This window comes from Leptosomus discolor, chromosome 1 (assembly GCF_034619465.1).
Source record: "Leptosomus discolor isolate bLepDis1 chromosome 1, bLepDis1.hap2, whole genome shotgun sequence".
NCBI lineage: Eukaryota > Metazoa > Chordata > Aves > Leptosomiformes > Leptosomidae > Leptosomus > Leptosomus discolor.
Genome location: NC_141391.1, coordinates 207,651,889 through 207,669,685, shown reverse-complemented (window position 1 = coordinate 207,669,685; position 17,797 = coordinate 207,651,889). Strand labels below are relative to the sequence as shown.

Below are 17,797 nucleotides of genomic sequence, written 5' to 3'. Positions count from 1 at the left end.
TCAGGAGAAATCTTACTATAGGCCAAATACTCCCCTCAGGGAAGTCAGTGGCAAAAAAAATCTATTCGACTTTAATGGCACATGATTTTGTGCTTTATGCAAAAAAGGGTCATTCATCACATGCATGGACAAGTCAAATACATCTGGTTAACAGAATGTGGCTATTTTGGGCTCAGCATGGTGCTATGGTTATTTTTGTTGCTTGTTTATATTTATGTCTATCTTTAAGAACAGGGAGGAACACAGAAAACAAAAAGTGAGATATCCATGTTCTATCAGTTGCAATGGACAAGGATTTCGCACGAGGTCACTGGCCAGTAGATTACATTTTCTCTGTTCTCAGGTTGTGCATCTCTAAGGAACTCTAAGCAAATTAACTTTTATTCTTGGGAGAAAAACAAAGACAGCAACCCCTGCCCACCCCCACCCCCCTCCCCCACATGATTTTCATTCTGCAGATTTCAGAAAGTATTTTTTTTCTCACATAAATGTGTTTTTCCTGTAACGCCAAATGTTCAAAATATTTTCTTCACAGACTCTCTCTCTCAATTCCTTTCTCTCCACTTTCTTTCACTCACCAAGACAGTAATTCCCAAATGGAAATTTTCTGGTTTGCCACTGGGCATAAATTGGGTGAAAAAGAAAATAGTTTGGGGAATATAGGAAAAATGGAATGAAAATGAACAGTGAATGTTTGTGGCTTGGGAAACAACCCATTTTTAAGACAAGCTGTTTCTCTCAAAGGTGTTTATCAGTAGCAAAGGAGTCTGGGCTGGAGAAGGAGACCCGTTTTCCAACTCACATGGCACACGGCCACAAGCAGGTCTCTGGTTTATTTGTAGAAAATGGAGGGAAACGGTTTCCTGTGTTGTCACACACTTGTGCTATAGACTGTAGGTGGGTGTATGGGAGAAAGGAACAGTTTAAATTAAGGCAAAACTTTTCCTGAAGTGTTTATTTTTGAACACTCGCGTGTCACGAAGGCCGGTCCCATGACTTTAAACAAAACCCAATGCCATTGCTTCCACGAGGTTAAAATGAAGTGCAACAGAAGAATTACAGCCACTTTTCCTGCGACAGAAGGAAGGTCAGGCCTTGCTTTGGTCTGAGGCTTGTCTCCGTGGAGCGACGCCGGCCAGCTGATGCTTGACCTTTAGATTCCCCAGAGCTGCCACAATTTTGGGGAAGTGGCATTCGTCAGATGGCCAAAGAGAGTGATGGAAAAGCCAGGCTGGTGGCCAGGGGCAGCCATGGGCAGGTCAGAGGAAAGGTGGGATTTTTTTACTGGGAGGTTGGCCTGGCCATTGGGTGGGGGAGTCCTGCTGAAATGGCTACCGATGAGGGTGCTGCCTGGGGATGGGGCCGAGGGACAGGTGGAGGAAGGGGGAGGCTGTGAAGGGAGACATCTGCAGGGAGGAAGAGGTTTGTCCTGGCCGCAGGTCAGAGGGCAAAGGGGGCTGTGGGGCCAGGAGGGGTGGAGGGGAGGCTCCGGGGGGGCTGCACAGCAGCAGACACCAGCCCCGGGGCAAGAGCTGGTGGGCTCGGGCCGGCCGGGCTGGTCCTCCTGAGCCCCTAAGGGATGGAGGGAGGGAGGGAGGCAGGGGGGAAGGAGGCAGGGATGAGGCGGTGGGAGCCCGCTCCCTGGGCTGGCTGTGGGGCGGGAGGGGAGGCAGCTCCTGGGGAGGGGAGGAGGAGAGGAGGCAGAGAGGGGATGTTGTTAAACAGTTTCTTACCGTAAGAGGGAGTTGGGACCCAGATCTTTCCAGTTAATCACACAACAAACTTAGATCATCGCAATAAAAAGCAGCTCGGCTCACTCTGCCTCCTCTAGTGACCGGCTGTGCACAGGGTCCTTCTGAGGAGCCATCTCCTCTTCTCCTCCCCGCCGGCCGCCGGGGGGGCCGCCAGCACCATGTGGGCCACCCAACTCCTGCCAGCCTTGCTGCTCCATCAGCTGCTGCTGCTTCCCATCACCATCCCTGTCGCAGGTTAGTTTCTCTAGCACTTCGCTAGTGACACCCCCCCCCCCCCCCCCCCGGTCCACCTCGCAGCTCCATCATTTTCCCTCTCCTTCGCTCCGCTGTGGCCAGGGTGGGCGCTCGGGGCGGCGCACCGGGCGCATTCCCCCCCCCCCCCCCCCCCCCCGCAGGTGGGGCGGGCGGGGAGACCCCGCCAGCTCCGTCAGCTCCGACCTGCTCGGCGGGGCAGGCACCTCGCCCCCTCAGCCGGTGGCCGGGCGGGGGCTTTAGGTGCGCCGGTGCCCGCCCAGCGCCTCCCGCGCCCGCGGAGGGCTGCGGCGCGCAGGGGTGCGGTGCGGTGCGGTGCGGTGCGGGGGGCAGCGCGGCGGGCCGGGACGAGCCGCGCAGTGCGTGCGGCGGGGTGTCCGCGCTCTGCGGGGGGGGGGGGGGGGGGACGACGACACGGACGCGGACGCGGAGCGTTTCGGGGGTTTGCGGAGAGGTCGCTGCTTCCCGCCGCCTCCTCCCCGGGTGAAGGGGAACTCGGGGCTGCTCGGGACGGGGAGCCCTGGGGACGCTGAGGGCGGGAGGAGGAGATCTCATCGCTGCCCATGGGTGCTCCCGGCCGCTGTCAGGACAGGAGCGCGTATCCCGAATTTCCCAGTGGTAGGATAAATGTTAAATAACAGAAGTTGACAAGGAATACCCAAAACGGGAGAGTACGCTGCTGAAAGGGAATGTCCTTGCTGAAGTTCAGCAGCACGAACATGCGATTTCCAGACTGAAATACTTGTAATTTCATTAGACGCTCCCGATGAAATCCGGGAGGTGGGGGGGGGGGGGGGGGGGGGGGGGGGGGCGGGGAAGGAGCAAACAATAAGTAATCAAGTGCTGGAAGCTCTTTAGCTGAATTTCTTTCCTGAAGTGTCCCCCTTGGACTGGATATCTTGGCTATCTGAAGAGCTAACTCTGTGTTTCTATTGGCCCTCTGGGGAGAGGTTTAAGGAAAAAAAAAATGTTTGCAAAGGTTTCTACAAACCTTTCCTTCCTTCCTTCCAGCAACATTGTTAGGGTCAGACCTTTGCACAGACAGAAACAAAAGGCAGCCGCAACTGAGGGAAAGGGTCTGCCAGGAGCGGGCAGGGCGAGGGCAGGCACACGCAGCGTCTGGGTCCTGGGGCAAGGTCTGAGGGCATCAGGCAGCGTGCAGGGCAAGTGATGTTGATGGCTTCCAAGACATGACTACAAGACATATTTTGAAACAGAATTTCAAAGTGGAATATTTTGTGATGAGTGGGCAAGTCAAAAAAAGACTGGCACCATCACGTGCAGTAAAACCTGTCATTTTTCCCCTGCAGTAGGAGTGTGGTTCTGTAGGATGCTGAACATCTCACCAGAGCTTCTGTGCTCAGTCTGCTCAGTGATGGTTTTGTTTTCGTGGGCATTCTTAGCAGGTGACACAGAGATACAGACACTATGTATGCTACTACACTTTTCTGAACTCCTTTTCCATGTACACTGCAATTTCCATTTTATGGACCTCTCTGAAAAGTGATGACCAGAGCTGGTTAGGTATTTTCTTAGGAAAGGTTTTTGTTTTGGGGTTTGGTTTTTGATTGTTTTGTTGTTTTTTTTTTTAACTGGAAAATGCTGACCCATCAAAACTTTTCACAAAAATAATTCCTTTTAGGCAGAAACTTTCTTTGGCTTGGTTCCCATAAATCAAATGAAAGAGAAATTTGCAGCAGGAGACATTCACAATAGCTTGTGGTACCTGCTGTTGAGAAACTCTCACCTGTGACAGAAAGTCATTGACTGATGGTCTAGTTTGAAAAAAAAAAGCAGAATAAATGCCCTCCCCCGCCCGCCACTCCCACAGCTTTGTTCCATGGGCCAAAGATATAAAAACTGCTCTATAGCCAAGTTCATAAGAAGCTAAGTCATGCTTACTCTCTTGATAGTCAGGGTGTTTTTCTTGAATGAGAGAACGTCCTTGTTCTCCCTGACGGTAGGCTCTTAGTGCTGGTCTCTAGTTTAAAAAGCTCAATAAATATTTGATCTATCTAATATTCCAACAGAAGAGATTGAGAGACAGCCTCAGTACTGCCAATACTGATGAATAGAGTTGTAACCTAACCAATGGGCTCTCCAGTTTAGGAGTGGATGGTTCATCTCAATGTGGAGGAGAATCAGATTTCCAAAACTTCAGAATTTTTCACAGAGTAGAACTTGTTTTCTAGCCAAGTTTCATAATGACAGTTTCTTGGCAACCCGCTCTTTCTTAACTTTTCTCTGCCACCCACCTTAATATTAATCAATCCTATTGTTTGTCTTATGGGCAAGAAAGATGACTCTTACCACACGCTGCCATTGTGCTTACCTTGCTTTTTCACAGTACATGATCTTCAACAAAAGTGTCTGCATTTTTAATGTAGGCAAGGGGAAGTTGTGCCATTCCTTTCTGAAAACATAGTGATTGCTTTCTAAACATACGTGGTGTCTTTGTACAGGATGTTTAATTCTTTTCACTGGGAAGGTTTTGAGAATGATTAATATTTGCCTACATATTTATTATTTTTATATATAAAAAACAAGCTAAATGATGAAAACAGAATTTAAAAATAGGAAAAAAAGAAGTCTTTTTCTAATGCACATCCATACTTTTTCTATTACTGTTCTGTCAAAGCTTATTTTAAATGTGCCTAATGATGAGTGTTATTTATACTGTGAAGGGATCTTTTAGGTTTGGAAACCCATGCCCTGAGTTCTGTGTGAAGACAATGTCCCATGTTACAGAGGTTGCTGACTAATACATTCGTGTTGTATTAATGGGTAAAGAATAAGGAGGGTGAAGAAAACACTGAGAAATTTCAATGTCAGCAAGCTGTCCACACTATCAGTTTCTGCGTTTCTTTTTAATATATAAAAGATAAGATGGTGATTGGTGAAAGATAAATTTGCAAGGTTCCTATAGACTGCTTGCCTAGTCATTACCAATATCCAGTAAGTCTCTGTCTCTTCCACAAATAATCCGTAGCTAATAACTTTATCAGGGAGTTTTCTTCCTTGTTCAGATATTCTTATTATTCAGTATTCTTAGACAGTATCTCTTGAATAATGTTAATCTAATGAAACTAAAAATGACTTTTTAAACAAAGCAAAAAGTAGGCTGGTGTATTGCAAAAGAGTGAATGTTAAAGATTTATTTAAATTAAAGATGTATTTTTCTGTGAAAAGACTGTCAGCCAAGTATGTTTATTCAAATTTCTCAGCACTTTCTGTAGTTTGGATGATCTGAAGCAGTTGCTAATGGAGATGTGGGAGTTGCACTTAGTTCCTATAACTAACTATTGCTTAAAAAAAAAAATAATCCCATAACCCTAATCGATGCATGAATGTTGTGTATTCCTGTGGTCTGCATAGCTAAGTATATTTAAAAAAATTAACATGATTTATACTTCCCAATCCCAGCTGTAGATAATCATTATACTATATACTGTCAACAAAGTGAAATGATACTCTGCCATTTGGAAGACTGTATTCCTTCTGTTTAATGGAATTCTTTTGGTGCGCAGTGCCAGGGGCTGCTTGTTTTGCTCTCACATGTAATACAGCACTTACCCTGCTTAACAGATTTTCTGTTTCTATTAATGCCATTTTCATAAGCAACATAGCAGGAGAATATAGAGTTGAAAGACACGAGATTAAAATGTTGCATAAAACTCTGGAAAATTGTGCACTGAAGTCAAGGAAAGGAAAGCCTCTTATTGGAGGAGCTCATCTGTCATTATTGTAATACTTCAACTGAGGCCAGGGTTGGAAGGGAAACGTGCAGTCTCCCTCAGAGAGTGTAATATCTCCCCGTTGGATCTTTATGCTGAACATTAGTTTGCCACTTAAGCATTTCAAACTTTTCCAAGGAGATTTGAAAGCAGGATAACTGGGCCTCTTGATGGGTAAAAGCTTGATGAGGAGAAGAGAGGGTTGCCCTGAGTATTTTACAATTACTTGTACTGGATGTGTGTTGGAATTTCACTTCCTCCAGATCAGCATTGAGGTGGGGCTGAAGGGCAGTGGCTAGAAGGCAGCATGGAGGTGAGAAAGGATTGATCATAGAGGTGAGAAAGGATTGATCTCCGTGCTTGCTTGGGAAGCATGAGTGGCAGGAGAATTGGCATGACGTGAGCAATGTTTCTACCTGGCAGTGGGGAAGTATGGCAACTATAAAGAACTGGGAAGGGGTGAGGACATCCTTGCTATGACCCCAACTTTTTTCTGTGGGTTTTTTTTTTTGACAGTGCCCTTAGAGGGTAGTAGAGCTGTTCCTGAATGTGGTTAGTACCTACACGTAAAGCAGTGCTGTGGTGAAGCAGAGCTGGGAACATGCTCCAGATTAGTCATATGTGTTGGCAAAATCTAGCTGCAAGAGTTTTCAATGGCTTGTGGGCCTCCACCCATGTGCTGTCTGATGAGCCCAGCCATGCCTGGCAGTCCTCGGTGCTGCTGGCCCAGCTGGGGACTGGCTGCTCCCTCCGTCTCAGCTCCAGCTCTTCCTACGACTCCCGGCCTTGGCCAGCAGCGCTGTTTTTATGTATACAACATGCAGCAAGGCTCTCATCACTCCTCACATGGGCTGTTCTGCTGCCCTCAGCAGTCTATCACTCTGTTTTGCCCAAATCCCTGCCCTGCCTACTTGCACATTTCTCTTTACCCCCAACTCCATGCCTGGACATCCTCAGCGGCGACTGAGACTCCATCGCAAAAGTGCACAACGTGCCGGGTGCCTCAGAGGAGACACCAAAGGCTTGTAAATATAGCGGAATGCAATGTGAAACGGTGGGGACTTAATTCCTGTGCAAAATGAATAAGAAGACACATCTTACAAGGGAAAATCCTTTCAGTAATTTAGACAGAGGTTAGATACAGCAAGTCAGAGTACAAACTGAAGAACATTTGTCTCTGCCAACGGGTCCCAGCATCCTGCTGAACAGATAACCTTTTCTTGGAAGAAAAAGAGCTGTCCCTTTGCATCTACCATCCAATTTTAGAATATACTATCAGTTGTTAACATTATCCTTAGCTTCTTGAGCTTTCACGCTGACTATAGGAGAGGGTTACAAAGGCAGGACTTAACATAAACTTGAAGTTGGATTCCAAGTAACATGGCCATCTTTGCAGCTGCTAATAAAGGATGTGTGTGCATGGGGGTGTGTGTGTGTGAGTGATAATACACAATGTAAAGCCAAAAAGAAATATCTTTTTGCATTTCCTGAATCTGCTCAACAACTAGACTGAAAGCCAATGTGAAAATAAGGAAAAAATTATCTCTATGTTATATATCTGTATTTCAAACTACTTCCTAAAAAATTTAGATTTTTTTCCTATGATGGGTCTTTTCCCAAGAAAATAAATTTCAGAAGTTAAAAATAATCACATCATCCTCCAGATACCTTTCTGAGAAACCGTTTAATCGTGACAAGCTAGAGATGCCACCTTGGACAGCTGGTTTCATTTTGGTGACTTTCCAGCTGTACAGCTGACTGTAGTTTTCATGGGTATGGTTGGTAAACTTCTTTCACACCAAATTATTGTCTTACATAAATAACCACATTAAACTTAATCTGGCATCTAAGTCTATTCAATCTACAAAGTTCTTTTCTTGGGCACATTTCAGAATTGTTTCAGTTTCTCATTATGTTGGTCTTTCTTTCTTCTTTCTTCCTTTCTTTTCTTTTCTTTTTTTTTTTTTTTTTTTCCAAATGAGAAGTCATTTGGAAAAGGTGTTCACTTTTTTGCATTCTAGCCAGGAATCTGGACATTTCTGATACTGAAAGGCATAAGGAGAAGTCAAAGTAAATGAAAGTAAGTTAAATGTGTTGAGCATTAATTCTTTTTATCAAAGTGACTCCTCGCTTTAAGAGAGGAAATTGTCTTGAATGTATTTGTTTAAAAAGTGCTTCCAAACTAGATAACAATAATTTAATGACCCTGTTAATGATTTTAGTATCAACATTCACCTTTAACATCTTTTCTTTTATTATTATGAGCATGCTGTTAACTTAAGCATGTGGTGACTGAAACCATCTACTTTCACTATCTGGTCAAGTTTTGGTTTTTGTTTTTGTGGTCTTAATGAAGCCAGTATATTTACACTGTCATAGTGGGGCCTGCACCTATATGCAATTTACCCTTGATATTTTACATCCTTTGAAAAGGATTGTCTTGGAAATACATTATTGAATTTAATTAAAAGTATCCCTTGAACCATGTTTTAGAGACAAGTTAAACACCTCACTGTATTTACATACTGTTTCTCAACCCAAGTATGCCGAGAACTGTTGCTTTATTTCAAACCCTACTCATTGATTCTACTTCTTACACAAGCTTTGCCAAATGCAATTTTGTATATATAATTAAACATACTTTATTTTTTATTTTCATATTAAATTGTCACTATTTATACTGAGATAAGCATTCAGCTTTGATATCTCTTCTGAAAAGTGTTCTCTGACAGTGTGATAATCCATGGGTTTGCAGATTTTTGCTTTGTACATTTTATTGAGATCTAACGTGCTTATTTCTTTCTTTTCCATTCAGATACATACTTATGAATACATTTGCTTGGGTGAAATTTTTGTCCAGTATGATGTTCCCTGATAAAATGTTTGCAGTGTTTATTGTGTTGAACTGTGGTTTCCTACATTTATTTCAGATGTATTGGAGATTTTTTCTTTTCTTTTTTTTTCTTGAAGATCTTTCATATGATGGTGTATTTCTGATTTCCCACACACCCCTTGCCCAAGTTTTAAATCACTTGAAATTCATCTTCCTTTTTTTTTTTTTCCTAGCTCATTGAGGAAATCCAGTTTACTTTGGCTTGTGGTGATGACTATTTGCAAAATTAAGTTAATAGCTAATCTCATTTTGACATTCTGACCTGGTTATCAATTATAACACAAATAATTCAATCTCTAATTAGTCCATCTGTTAACTTCTCAAGGTCAAGTGACTTCATTTCATTACAAACATGATGCAAAATATTAAACAGAGATCTAAAATGCCAATTGATATTAAAGGAAAGAACTATGTCTTCTAAATTTATGAAATAATTGTGTCGCTTTATATGACCATTGTTCTTCACTGGAATATATTTTGAATCTTCAGCTTCTCTGAGCTTCCTACACAGTGTGTGGACAATTTCCCGCTTTTTAATTTTTCTCCCCAGTGCCATCTTATTTTGTATTTCATTGTTCTATTTGGAAGGACTGCAGATGATCCCTGCAGTTCTCTGGCAGCATCTGCCAGCCTAAGGAATTTAGATATCTTTCTTTTCTTTTTTTTTTTTATTTTTTTCCACCAAAGATTTGGTTTATCTCTGACATCTGACAAACAGAAAGAACAGTGGTGCTGTTATATAAGTGTCCATGTTTTTTCAAAACTCAAAAGTATAGATCTTTTTTCCATCCCTGATATGAAGATCTGCATCCAACTTACTTAGATCAGTAACTATGACAAGAAAAAAAATTCATTACCCCACACAGTTGAAAGTTTAGCACAACAAAGTACATAACTGCTTAGTAAAATGCTGAAGTTCTGCAAGTGTAAACAAACAGAATAAGGAACCAAAACTCCATACCAAAACCATCAAGATTTCATTAAGAATCTGTATTTAAACATATACCTTTAATTTAAATGTATTTATCTTTTCATTTTGGAAAATTTACTGTTGAGTTTTGATGTGTTTGTTCTGAATAGTAAAATGTGAGGCAAAGTTAGAAAGAAACGAAAGGAATGAGGCTTCTGACATTATCACGAGACTTCATGATGTGTTTCTTTAAGAAAGCACTGACTATTGGATAGACTAGAGTGAAACTTGGAAACGCTGAAAGATGACATACTGAATGCATCATAATTCCTGTTTAACAAAAGGTTTGTGGAGTCTGTGACAAATGCATAAAAGTAGAGATTTTTCTAGGGGAGACAGCCAGTATGCTCCACTTGTACTCTGTAAGACCATAACTCTGAAGCCTAAATATACATCTATATTAGAAAAAGCTGGACTGGCAGAGGAAGGAGAAAGGGATTACCAACGAGGCAGATAAAGTCAGATAATTTCATTGTAAAATTTTGCTGTAGACAATACAAGTAGTGTTTTGATCTAATTCTAATGGACAAAGTTAATCTTTAGGCTTGTTGGCATCCTGTATGCTCTTTTGATTGCCACAACTATGGTATCATATTGGCTATATTAGTTTTTTACCATTAAACAGATAATGAAAAACCAAATCCTTTTTCGACCTGAGATTCTGAAATTTGACTTGCTTAGTTATTTGAACTCTCTAAGTGGCCTGAAGTTATATTTATACTGAATTTCTTGACTCTTATATAGCTCAGTATCAGACCTATTATTTTCTGCAAGGTGTGAATTTTTAATTGAGATATAGAATATAATCAGGTAATTTCACGACTCAGTGGTGTGGTGGTGTGGGAACCCAAAGCCCTCTTTGGTGTGGGACACAGGGCCAGAAGAGCAAAAGGAAGTTCCTTTGCTGCCATTTTCGCATTAGCCCAATGATTAAAAAATATCTGGAGAACAGGAGAGATCAAAATACAAAGACCTTTGCTGATTCAAACTTATTTCTCTTGTTAATCAAGAAAGTGTCTTATTTTCTGTGATATTGAATGTTATGTGTCTGTTACTCTCGGTACTTGGGGGAGTGTTTTACTGGTTCTATTTTGTATAAATATAATTAAAATTACAGTTAAGTTGGTTCTAGACTACAAGTACTACAACATCCTAGTGAGTTTTCTCACTAAAATGCTACAGAAGGATAATTTTCTTTATCTTTGCTTATGGATTTGGCATGGACTGGAACTACTCCAAGAAAAGGTATTGTTGGAAATCTTTTCTCCCAGATGGTCTATAGTTTGAGTAGTCTCACTTAATGCTTTATGTCTGAGAAGACTATACAGAAACCTCATATGAAAAAGGTAGTAAGGGAACCCAAAGCTGAGTTCTTGTAGCTCTCAGGTAAAAGTCTTTCAGTGTGAGGAACCTTTCTTCTTCAGTAAATATTTAAAGCATTCTATGAAAATGGAAGAGCTCCAGCAGGGAGACCGTGGAAAACCCAAATGACATTATGGAGTACTTGTGCAATGCCGCATCCTACTAGAGCAAATATGGTTGTTCCCATCTCCTTGGGCACTGGCTGAGCTCTTTTTTTTTTCTGTTGCTATCATGATAAGAAATGAAAAGAGGCACCACCCTCACCTTTTTGAGGAATTTTTAAAGTCGACTGAAGTAATATTTTTAGTCAGTGATTTTTTCTGTTGAAGAAAAAACTGTTGATTCATATTTGACTGGATTCTTTTGTGTTTGAATCAGATGCTGTTATTTTCAAATTTAAGTGGAATGTCAGATGTCCTTAGTAATATGATATTCAACTAAAAGAAACATCAGAGGACATGGCCCACAAAATAACTAAAAGTCCTGATTAATCAAAGTTTAAGAAACTGAAATAACTTGCAGTCACAAGTTAGGAACACTAGCTATAACACATTGCATGATAACCTTTAATGTAGAACATTTCTAGGGCACTATTTGATTTAAGTTTTTAATACTAAAAGCACCCAGTTTGAAGTAAAAAGCCTCGATTATTTTTTATTTATTTTGTTGTAAGTATTGTAAAAGTAATGCTTTGCATTATTCTGATGGTTCTAACAGTCACACCACAGATACGTTTGGCCCTTTGCCTTTTGGATTATAGGCAAGTCATAGAATGTTGTTGTTTGAAAGCTAAAGTAAATCAGGCTGTTATGAATTGCTAAATGCAAGATCAAACCCATAATCCTCTTTGGACAACTGCTAGGAAAAGAAGGGGGAAAAAAATGTAGAACTGTGTGCCATGTTTTTCAGGCAGAACAGAATTTCTTGATTTTTTTAATCATATTCTTGCATGCTAGCTGTTGAGTTTAAGAAGCTGTTATCATCAGGAATTAAGATAATGACAGTTATCAGTAGATGGGAAATGTTAGCATCAGGAACTGACAGAAAATACTTTGATATTTCTGTGCAGATTCTTACCTCCATTTGACATAAAAGTCTCAGCTGAGACAACATAGAACTAACAAATATGTCTTATAAGATAATAGATTGAGAAATTTACCACAAAAGCTTTATAGAAGACTTATATAGAGAAGATTGGTTGTCTTAAAAAGCAGATGCAATCCTTTTTGCAGAACTTTGGCTCTATCACAGGTATAGCAAAAAATAAAGCAGCTTCAGTGTAGACACAAGAGTGTTTACTCTAGTAACAGAGTGTTGATACTTAAGGCAAGAGTCTCCGCACAGCATTTCCCTAAACATAATAATTAATTTTGGGTGCATGTGTAGTGCACAAATACAAGACTGAAAATGCATAAAAGAGCTCATGAGTCCCTAACACAGCACCAAAACTATTAACTTTTGATCTTTTCATCAAAAGCTTCTTCATATAATAATAACATGGATTTGGAGTAAATGAATTCTTTTTTTCTGAAAATGTTTGTAGTTGGAATTAAAATTGTGAGCTATTAAGGACAGAAGAACGGCATAGGTGAACTTCAGCAGTTCAAAAAGAAGGAGAGTAGGATGGGATGAAGATTATTTTGTAGGGACATTACATCAGAGACATTCTACTTCTTTGATTTTCTTTTTTTAAAGGCTGAAGCTTGATGAAATCTAATTTAAATGTCTGTGGTGTATTTTTAGGTGTCTTAGGGATAACTCACCACTGAGAGGTGTGATTTAGCTGAATCCAGTGAAAACTTGAGCTCACTTAATGATCAGGATGGAAGTTCTGCAAAGGGAACACCCTTAATCCTTCTTTGGATTTATAATATGTGGAATTGTCAGTAACTCCTTCAGAGCCTCAGCTATTGAAATTGAGAATAACTCTGAGCTTCTTCACAGAGTGCATCAAGCAAAAGTTAGCCGACCTGAGTACCCTCTGCACTTGCACGAGGAATTATCTACTCAGAATAACAGAGCACTCGGCTGAGATTTCATTTATTTAAAAGATTCTGTCAAAATTTAATAAATTGATCCTGAGCATTCGTGTTCTGTCATTGTTGCAGATTCTGTAGAGAAAAATGAAAGGACGGCTGTGAAAACAGTTGTATGGAAAGAAGTTATGAAAAGCACTGTTACCTACTTTGTAAATTACAGAGGGATTAATTCACCTAAATTTATGTGGATTAGCCATATAACCCAAAACGATCATCTGGGATCATTGAGTGAAATAGGAGGAATATATCCAAAGGGCAATTTGTCTTCCCTATGATCTGTCAGAACAGGCAGAGTCACTCTCCAGAGGTACTCATCTGCCTTCACTGACAATGGAGCAGCCTACACTAGCAGACAGGTTTCTATGGGAAAAAAAAAAAAACAACCACCAAACAAAAAACATACATATTGGGAAAATTGTGGATTTTCCTTGCAAAAATCAAAGACTTTTCCTCTTGCACTTTAGCCAAACATCTCTAGCCAATCTTCCCTGCTCCATTTTATACTCTTTCCTCTGGGCCTTTCATCAGAGACATGGAAATCAGATCAGTGCGTTCCTTTTTTGCAGAAATATTTGCAGCAGTGCAGACCATTTCCATGCTATGGCCTCTGCCTCCCCTTGTCTTCTTTTCTGTAGGCTAACAACTCTAATTCAGTCACACCTAAACTGCACACAACATGCACACTGAGTCTTCACTGGAGCAGAGGGAGGACAAATGATTATTTTGTGTCACTTACAGGCTCCACTTCTTATCACAAGTTTTGATAAAATGTTTGCTCTTTTAAGAACAGTTTATCACATTCAGATCATGATTCTCTGTAACATGTATATCCTTTTCCATCTGATTGTAACTGCACTCTGTCCATCAAAAAAAGACCTTTGTTCATCTTTTTTGCTTGAGTTTTTCGTGGAAATATTTATAAGATCTCAGATTATTATTATCAGGGATATTTTGGGGGTTCTGAAAAAATTTTACGAAGGATGAAAATCTTTCCTTTTACCCTTTCCAAGCATTATGCAAGTCTTTGTTAAAAATTAATTTTACTATAATTCCTAACATTCCTGGTTTTGAGAATGGAGATCACCATCTAAAATAATCAATTCTTCTCAAGTATCTGCTTGTATTTTATATTTGTGAATTTCTCCATGCTTTAGGTACTAATGCTCCTATAATTCCTAATAAATGTTATTAATATCTAATTCCATGTTGAATCTCACCACACTTCTTTATGTTTTTTCTTTTTTTTTTTTTTCTGCTTTTCTTCTTTGCTTCTTTCTTAGAGAGTAAAGGAAAAAGGAGAAATCCTCTTCATGATTTCAAAAAAACAGGAGAGTTGATGCTCATTAAAGTAAACAAAACACTGGAAGTAAAAACCAAGCTGTTAAATACCACTGAGCAGTGTGCCAAGAGGTGCAGCAGGAACAAAGGCCTTTCATTCACTTGCAAGTAAGTTGTATATCTCTACTACGTTTGTTGTTTTTTACCTAATGGAACCTATATAACAACCTTTGACCAAAGATCTCTCTGTAATTGTCATCAGTGGTAGCTTGTACTGAGGACAACATAAAGACTGTGCTTTCTGATTTCCATGATCTTGTTCTACCTGTCCAGAGAGGGTCAGTCTTTTCTGGCGCTTTATCTGAGTTGTTCTGTCTTCTTAGCTTGTCGAGTCTGTAATCTTTTCCATAACATAGCTGAAAAAATGTACTCTTTTCCATAACATAGCTGAAAAAATGTACTCACATTAAGATGTGGATGACTTGTGCTGCACTGTAGTGTCCGGTGAACATTTCTGAGATTTTAATGTCTCTTATAAAATGGCTATTGTCACACATCACAGCTGCAGTATTTCAGCACCACTTCAGACCATATTCTGTCTTCATTCTTTGCACATTACTCCTGCTGAAATCAATGGGAACCTCACACATGGAGCACAGATACATGTGCTGCTGAAGTTCACTGGCAAGTACAACGAATCTGATACAATGGAATCAAACCTTCTGGGCTGCACAATCATTACGAGTATGTGATAGCTATTCTTCAGCATCTGCTGTCTCTTAGAAACACATCATACAGCTGATTGCTTGTCTGCCTTGTACATATTCTCTACTATTTTTTGGAACAAATCACCATTATTTTTCCCATGTATTAGACTTAAATTATCCCCCTGGCCTCTCTTAGTCTAGACCATTAGCAATAAATGAAAGGACACGAATGCAGGAGAATCTTGGAGAGAATGGATGACTTCTGAATTGGTGAGTACCGGGCTAAATGTGAGCCTGATCTTGAAACATAAAGAAGTTTTGACAATCACCACAAAGGGAAGCTAGACCAAATATGATAACAAAAGTTCTTCCCTGGCAGAAAAGGTCCTCAACTGTAATTTAATCCTTCTTTAAGCCTTTAATTCCAGTGTTGCAAGATCTAGTTTGTATTGTTTTGTACTTTGACTACTTATATATATACAAAGAACAGAGTTTACTTAGTTCTGCTAGAAAATATTTTCCAGGCACTAATATTTTTCACATGGTACAAACCACTCCTTTTCCTATTGGCAGAGCTTCCACCGATATCATTGCCAAGTAGATCAGGTTGTATTCAATATAGCAAGAGCTCCTTGAGTTCTAATGATCAGCAGTGAGGAGTATTACAAAATTAGGTTTTACAGTATAAAAAAATTCTGAATGATGCCAAGCAGATAACAATTCTGTGTTCCAACATCTGCTTAGGAAAATTGTCTCAAGCTAGTTCTAGCTCCTTTGGATGGTGTGTTTTGTGTTCTGAAAATAAAAACTAGATAATATATTTGTTGAGTCTATTTTACATGAATAATAATCTAGAATCTCTGAATTTTAAAAATTTTCTTTTTTTTTTTTTTTTTTTTTTTTCTATTGGGGTAATGGCTGATGCATTCATTAAGGGGCAAATTCTCCCTAATGTAATCAGTCAAGAAAGCAACATAGAGGAGCCATAAGGGACTTTGAGAATACAGCTTGGAAGAGTCCTACTCACAGATAGCAGAATTGCAATCAGTCATGTAATTATTTTGCACTGAAGATGAAAAAGAATTACAAATCTGACTGCTCTGAATTCCCAATTTTCTCTGACACATTTTTGGCAAGGAAGGCTAGCAGCAGAGGTGTAGGTGATTAGGTCTTGCCTGTGCTACCACTGTATAGCAGAGCAAGAGGGATTTTCTGTGGTTTCCCATTTGACCCTAGATAAGTCCTGTTGTAGCATGCAAATTCTTTGATGCTGCTGTAAACACATATTTGACATGTGTTCCCTTTTAAAGGAACCAATGATTACTAATGTTTCCCTTTTATTGCTAGGATCTCCAGTCTTTAATTTCATACCAGCATATGGTTACTACAAGGTGAAATTTATTGCCAACTTAACTGAAAACCAGTTACTTTACTGGTTGCTGTGGGAGCATTCTAAACTAAGAAGAGAAGTTAACATTTTCTTAAGTGTTAACTTAAGTCACTTACCTCGTGTTTTTGACTCCATAACTCTCTGTGCATCTTTTTCTGCCTTCCCTATCAGCTTTACTAATCTGCTGCTAACCTGTTCTTACTCCTTTGTTTCACCACCATTTGCTGACCATTACTCCCCCTGTTTTCCTTGAGTCATCCTTGCAGCTTTTCCAACTACATAAGAGAAAGATGCTATAGTTACTATTTTATTGGCTGTGCAGATGACACTTACAGGCATGTCACTTCCTTACCTACAAAGCTGTGCTTATCTTCTTCTTTGTTATCTGCTTAATTTCTGGAGTGTCTTTGTATTTTATGTAGATATATATGTAACAGAAAGGGATTCCAGTATAGACCACAGGATTTCAGTATCTGATCAGAAAATCTACCAACAATCTCAGTACAAATAGCAAGAACAAAAATTGTTGTGATCGGCTGTATCAGTAGAAGAAAGTCCAAGAATTTGCTTAAATATGTTGACTTTGGAAGCGTAAAAAGCCTTCAGATTTGGTCCAAGAAAAGATTGTTAGAAACTTTAATGTGCATAAGTGGCTGAAGCCAAACTGGAAAGAAACCAAAAGGTGACTGAAAGGCAAAACCTGAAAGAAATGTTTGTAAACAGTGTATTCTGCATTCCCACTTTAGGAGGGAGGAGAGGAAAGGAGAATGTAATTGGAAAGGCAGGAAAGGTCAAGGATATTTTTGTGAAGATAGAGTTAGAGGCACTTGGATACGCTCATATTTGAGAACCAGCCAGGGGAGAACAGAAGGCTGAACAAGGGCAGAAGGATGAAGGTTAGCAGGTTGGAAACATTTGGAGTCAACAGAGTAGAGAGAGCAGTTGGATGAAAAATCTGTTTGGTGATGGAAACGATAATGAAGAGGATGTTTGAAAGAGAGAAGAGAGGGGAGGCTGGGTAGCATCTTATAATATTTTTAACAAGATCTCACACAGAAAAACTGGTATGGTAAATTAAATGAAGATCAAAGAGCTTTGAGTTGAGGGATGGAGTGCTCAGGAATATGGCACAGCCAAAGTACAGATGTAGTGTAGGAATCCTTGTGTCTTTTGATACTATAGTAGTGTTAAAATGCCTTCTCAGGTCAGAATAAAATATCTCAGAAGGTTTGGGATGACTTGACAGAAATGTAGAGTTTGTGGTGGGTAAGAGACAGTAGTATCGTGTCACTGATTGCTATTAGGTACTAATGAGAAATTAAGAGAAGAAAAGAATTGTCGGTGGTTTTTTGGGGGGTGTTGTTTTTGTTTGTTTGTTTGTTTTCTTATTGGAGTAACTGTTGCCCCCACCCAGGCAG

General features: G+C 40.1%; 1 protein-coding gene across 1 annotated transcript in view; it reads left to right on the top strand.

Moving 5' to 3' along the window:
* Window positions 1–2,569: 2,569 nt before the first annotated feature.
* The window catches only part of HGF (hepatocyte growth factor), a 56,690-nt gene continuing 41,462 nt past the window's right edge, over window positions 2,570–17,797 (top strand). Inside the window, exons 1-2 of the mRNA XM_086462444.1 lie at window positions 2,570–2,624; window positions 14,285–14,450. Coding sequence (XP_086318570.1) covers window positions 2,570–2,624; window positions 14,285–14,450 — 221 coding nt within the window. The remainder of the gene's footprint in view (window positions 2,625–14,284; window positions 14,451–17,797) is intronic.